We start from the raw sequence: 6300 nt of genomic DNA on the forward strand, positions 1-6300 counted from the left end.
ATTGTGTTTATGAGCAAAACAAACATTGCTATGATAAGACTGCACTTTTATTATGCCCTTCAAACGGACAACATAGTAACACTGTTTACATTCATTTCCTTTTAGAGCATTGGTCACTGCAGCTTTATTACACTTCAAATGAACAATACATTTTAATCATTTGCAAAGTTTCCAGGCAATAAAAGGAGGGCAGAAAGCAGATATATATATATTATTATTCCTCATCCCATTTAAAGTTAATGCATTAAGATCTAGTGCATTTACAAGTATGTTCATCAATGAGGTTTTTTCATTTTTTATTTTTATTTTTATGCCGACTGACATTTTTCTTCTAAATTAATTACTGGCAAATTGAGATGGAGAACAAGTTATTTATTTTGCATATTTGATCAAATGACATTTTAATAAAACTGGTTTATTCTTCATGCGCATCAGTGAAATTATAATCATGGTGCAGGTCTTTATTTTATTTTTTTATTTTTTTTTCAAATGCAACAATATTTTAATCCCCAAAAACAAAAAAAATGAGGTTTGAAATCAGTTGTTTTATTTTAAGTAAAAAAATATATGTCATTTATAGAATATTTATAGAATTTATGTCATTTATACACTGTACATTTTACACTTTAATGTGTAATGTAATAAATATGATTATTATATTAAATTTAATTATTAATTTAAAACCCTCTATATATATATAATATATATATATATATATATATATATATATATATATATATATATATATATATATAATAATCTATAATTGTCTATATAATTTATAATATAATATTTTATCAAATTAAAGTTACTGCTTTCTGATTAATACATCATGAATCTATCAATTATATATTTAAATATATATAAACCTTTGCAATTCAATATTTTTTATATTAACACATTTAAATTTCATAAAACATTTAATAAAATTAAATCGAGTATTTTTTTACTAAACAAAAACTTGATTTTTGTTAATTTACAGTATATAGTATATCTTTATCAAAATAATTTTTAAAATATTGATTTATATGTTTTATATTTATACACATATATATATATATATATATATATATATATATATATATATATATATATATATATATATATATATATATATATAAATACATGAATATATAGCATAAATATAAAAAATATAAAAAAAATATTTATAATTTTGTATATGTATATATATATATATATATTAGGGCATATTTCGTATGCAAAATTATACTCAAAACAAATGAAAGGTGTAAAATTGCAATAACGTTTAAGCTCAATTTTTTATTGAGATATTCTGTACATCAATGTGCACGTTTACACCGAATAAAAGACACTTTTTTAAAGTTCAGAAATAGCTTATGTGGACAAACACACGGTTTTGAACTGTTGCTTTAGGCAGACACATGGTTGCAATAGTCATACATCTTATTTTGCGCGTAATTTGGCACGTAATTGGACACTTGCACATTACACAACTTCATATAATAATGATGATGATGATAATAATAATAATAAACAGTTTTTAAGTTAGTACAACATCCTTAAAGATTGCAGGGGACTCAAAATGCCCTTTTTCACCAGTAGCTGTAAGTGGCCAATGCGCTTTTACGCACAGCTTTGCGCTTTTACGCATCTACCTGTTAACGGCGCAGTCTGTGGACGGTAACGCGTCGCATGGCCCGTTCACCACCGACAGTCTGAACTGCTCAGTCTCCATCACATTCAACGGAATCGCCGCCTGGCTGTCATGATGTTCTTTCACGGTACCGGAAAACGGACGGACCTGACAGTTTTTGGCGATAGCCGGCGTGGAAATTCGCCAGAAGAAATCCTTCAACATTTTCCTGAACTCCCTCCGCATCAGGCAATACAACACCGGATTCAGGCAGCTGTTTACGTTCGCCAGGCAGACGGTCACCGGGAACACGTATGTGTGGACCATGTAGTAGACTTTATCCCAGTTAACCACGTTGAACTTCACCAGGACGCCCCAGAACGTGATGGCGTGGTTTGGCAGCCAGCATATGAAGAACGATAAGACCACAATGGTGACGGATTTGGTGACTCTGGATCTGCGTTTCGGGAGATTGTTGTTCATACTCCTGAGGCGAATGAGGCGCAACAGGAGCAAATAACACACAGTGATGATGAGCATCGGAAAAACAAATGCAACTAGAATTTTCTGGAGTTGATAGAGCGCGAGCCACTGGTGTCCATCTGGGAACCCCTGCAGACACAGTTTGACGCCGCTGATCTTGGACACGGTGGAGAAAATGGCCGTGGGTGCCGTGGCCACCGTGGCGAGGACCCACAAAAGCGCGCTGACCAGCTTCACCGAGCACGTTTTGTTGCGGGTTCGATCCTTGAGCGCTGAAGCCACGGACCAGTAACGCGTCACGCTCATCGCGGTGAGGAAGAAAACGCTCGCGTACATGTTCATCACGGTCACCGTGAGGACAATCTTACACATGGCGTGTCCAAACGGCCAGCTAAAGTCCATCGCGTTTTCCACAGCCCAGAACGGAAGCGTTAGCACGAATTGAAAGTCGGTGACCGCGAGATTCAGGATGAAAAAGTTAATTGTGGACTTTTTTCTTCTCTGCCGGACCTTTATAAGGAAAAACACCAGCAGGTTCCCCACCAGACCCACCGCGCACACCACCGAGTACACGATCGATATCATGACGCGCAGCTCCAGGGTTCCATCCGCGGCCAAGTCGATCTCCTCCAGGTTGCTGAAGCGGGTCAAATCGGATCCAGATCCATTAACGGAGCTCTGGTTCAGGTACTCCGCCATCCTCTCCAGCAACAGCTCGGACTGGGGTGCTCGGACCAGCACCGGTCTATGGAGAGCTTGCATCTCTTTATAGACTCACGGGATGCGCAGAAGAACTATGAGGTCTGGAAAGGTATGCACGCGCAGGAGACCCACATTTCTTCACAGACTGATGGAGATTCTGGCATTATGATGTGGGTTTCTGAGGATGCTTGATGCACAGATGTGCTCAGCTTTATATAACCTGTGACTCAACATGCCCCGCCCACTGGAGGAGGAGTCCCAGCAAAAAAGGTTTATGCATTTACATCATGTAATGATGGTTTGAAGCCTAAAGAGTATGAAAGAACAAAGTAATTGGCGCGTTTTTGAAGGTGATGTGGGAGAGTCAGCTGATTGGCTCTTGCAAACTCATACCAATCTGTACGATTTCTCTTTGAGAGTCAGTTGCATTATACTAAAGTGTTTGGTGCCTACATTGAAAAAAATTAAGATGATCAGATTTTAGGAGTGAATGCATTTAACTGCATAGAGAGATATAGGATGCTCCCTTGCTGCCTATTTAGTGCATGACTTAACTGCATAGAGAGCTATAGGATGCACCCTTGCTCCCTATTTAGTGCATGACTTAACCTCCAGTGTGCTGTCTGTCTGCACTGGTCTCAGAACAGTTATAGGAGAGATATAGGATGCTCCCTTGCTCCCTATTTAGTGCATGACTTAACCTCCAGTGTGCTGTCTGTCTGCACTGGTCTCAGAACAGTTATAGGAGAGATATAGGATGCTCCCTTGCTCCCTATTTAGTGCATGACTTAACCTCCAGTGTGCTGTCTGTCTGCACTGGTCTCAGAACAGTTATAGGAGAGATATAGGATGCTCCCTTGCTCCCTATTTAGTGCATGACTTAACCTCCAGTGTGCTTTCTGTCTGCACTGGTCTCAGAACAGTTATAGGAGAGCTATAGGATGCTCCCTTGCTCCCTATTTAGTGCATTACTTAACATCCAGTGTGCTGTCTGTCTGCACTGGTCTCAGAACAGTTATAGGAGAGCTATAGGATGCTCCCTTGCTCCCTATTTAGTGAATGCACTTAACTGCATATAGAGCTATAGGATGCTCCCTTGCTCCCTATTTAGTGAATGCACTTATCTGCATAGAGAGCTATAGGATGCTCCATTGCTCCCTATTTAGTGAATGCACTTATCTGCATAGAGAGCTATAGGATACTCCCTTGCTCCCTATTTAGTGCATGACTTAACCTCCAGTGCGCTGTCTGTCTGCACTGGTCTCAGAACAGTTATAGGAGAGCTATAGGATGCTCCCTTGCTCCCTATTTAGTGCATGACTTAACCTCCAGTGTGCTGTCTGTCTGCACTGGTCTTACAACAGTTATAGAGAGCTATAGGATGCTCCCTTGCTCCCTATTTAGTGCATTACTTAACCTCCAGTGTGCTGTCTGTCTGTACTGATCTCAGAACAGTTATAGGAGAGCTATAGGATGCTCCCTTGCTCCCTATTTAGTGCATGACTTAACCTCCAGTGTGCTGTCTGTCTGCACTGGTCTTACAACAGTTATAGAGAGCTATAGGATGCTCCCTTGCTCCCTATTTAGTGCATGACTTAACCTCCAGTGCACTGTCTGTCTGCACTGGTCTCAGAACAGTTATAGGAGAGCTATAGGATACTCCCTTGCTCCCTATTTAGTGCATGACTTAACCTCCAGTGCGCTGTCTGTCTGCACTGGTCTCAGAAGAGTTATAGGAGAGCTATAGGATGCTCCCTTGCTCCCTATTTAGTGCATGACTTAACCTCCAGTGTGCTGTCTGTCTGCACTGGTCTTACAACAGTTATAGAGTGCTATAGGATGCTCCCTTGCTCCCTATTTAGTGCATTACTTAACCTCCAGTGTGCTGTCTGTCTGCACTGATCTCAGAACAGTTATAGGAGAGCTATAGGATACTCCCTTGCTCCCTATTTAGTGCATGACTTAAACTCCAGTGCGCTGTCTGTCTGCACTGGTCTCAGAAGAGTTATAGGAGAGCTATAGGATGCTCCCTTGCTCCCTATTTAGTGCATGACTTAACCTCCAGTGTGCTGTCTGTCCGCACTGGTCTCAGAACAGTTATAGAGAGCTATAGGATGCTCCCTTGCTCCCTATTTAGTGCATGACTTAAACTCCAGTGCGCTGTCTGTCTGCACTGGTCTCAGAAGAGTTATAGGAGAGCTATAGGATGCTCTCTTGCTCCCTATTTAGTGCATGACTTAACCTCCAGTGTGCTGTCTGTCTGCACTGGTCTTACAACAGTTATAGAGAGCTATAGGATGCTCCCTTGCTCCCTATTTAGTGCATTACTTAACCTCCAGTGTGCTGTCTGTCTGCACTGGTCTTACAACAGTTATAGAGAGCTATAGGATGCTCCCTTGCTCCCTATTTAGTGCATTACTTAACCTCCAGTGTGCTGTCTGTCTGCACTGATCTCAGAACAGTTATAGGAGAGCTATAGGATGCTCCTTTGCTCCCTATTTAGTGCATGACTTAACCTCCAGTGTTCTGTCTGTCTGCACTGGTCTCAGAACAGTTATAGGAGAGTGATAGGATGCTCCCTTGCTCCCTGTTTAGTGCATTACTTAACCTCCAGTGTGCTGTCTGTCTGCACTGGTCTCAGAACAGTTATAGGAGAGCTATAGGATGCTCCCTTGCTCCCTATTTAGTGCATTACTTAACATCCAGTGTGCTGTCTGTCTGCACTGGTCTCAGAACAGTTATAGGAGAGCTATAGGATGCTCCCTTGCTCCCTATTTAGTGCATGACTTAACCTCCAGTGTGCTGTCTGTCTGCACTGGTCTTACAACAGTTATAGAGAGCTATAGGATGCTCCCTTGCTCCCTATTTAGTGAATGCACTTAACTGCATAGAGAGCTATAGGATGCTCCCTTGCTCCCTATTTAGTGAATGCACTTAACTGCATAGAGCGCTATAGGATGCCCCCTTGCTCCCTATTTAGTGAATGCACTTATCTGCATAGAGAGCTATAGGATACTCCCTTGCTCCCTATTTAGTGCATGACTTAACCTCCAGTGTGCTGTCTGTCTGCACTGGTCTCAGAACAGTTATAGGAGAGCTATAGGATGCTCCCTTGCTCCCTATTTAGTGCATGACTTAACCTCCAGTGTGCTGTCTGTCTGCACTGGTCTTACAACAGTTATAGGAGAGCTATAGGATGCTCCCTTGCTCCCTATTTAGTGCATGACTTAACCTCCAGTGTGCTGTCTGTCTGCACTGGTCTCAGAACAGTTATAGGAGAGCTATAGGATGCTCCCTTGCTCCCTATTTAGTGCATTACTTAACCTCCAGTGTGCTGTCTGTCTGCACTGATCTCAGAACAGTTATAGGAGAGCAATAGGATGCTCCCTTGCTCCCTATTTAGTGCATGACTTAACCTCCAGTGTGCTGTCTGTCTGCACTGGTCTCAGAACAGTTTGAAATGCTCCTTATTTTCATCATAACTGCATATAAAGCCTCTG

General features: G+C 41.2%; 1 protein-coding gene across 1 annotated transcript; it reads right to left on the reverse strand.

Annotated features, from left to right (window-relative positions):
• Positions 1-1310: 1310 nt before the first annotated feature.
• On the reverse strand, positions 1311-2962 carry rxfp3.3b (relaxin family peptide receptor 3.3b). The gene has a single exon (XM_052119603.1). The coding sequence runs from the start codon at positions 2858-2860 to the stop codon at positions 1634-1636; it is 1227 nt and encodes a 408-aa protein (XP_051975563.1). The 5' UTR covers positions 2861-2962; the 3' UTR covers positions 1311-1633.
• Positions 2963-6300: the final 3338 nt, after the last annotated feature.

Source organism: Xyrauchen texanus, chromosome 46 (genome assembly GCF_025860055.1).
Source record: "Xyrauchen texanus isolate HMW12.3.18 chromosome 46, RBS_HiC_50CHRs, whole genome shotgun sequence".
Classification (NCBI taxonomy): Eukaryota; Metazoa; Chordata; class Actinopteri; order Cypriniformes; family Catostomidae; genus Xyrauchen; species Xyrauchen texanus.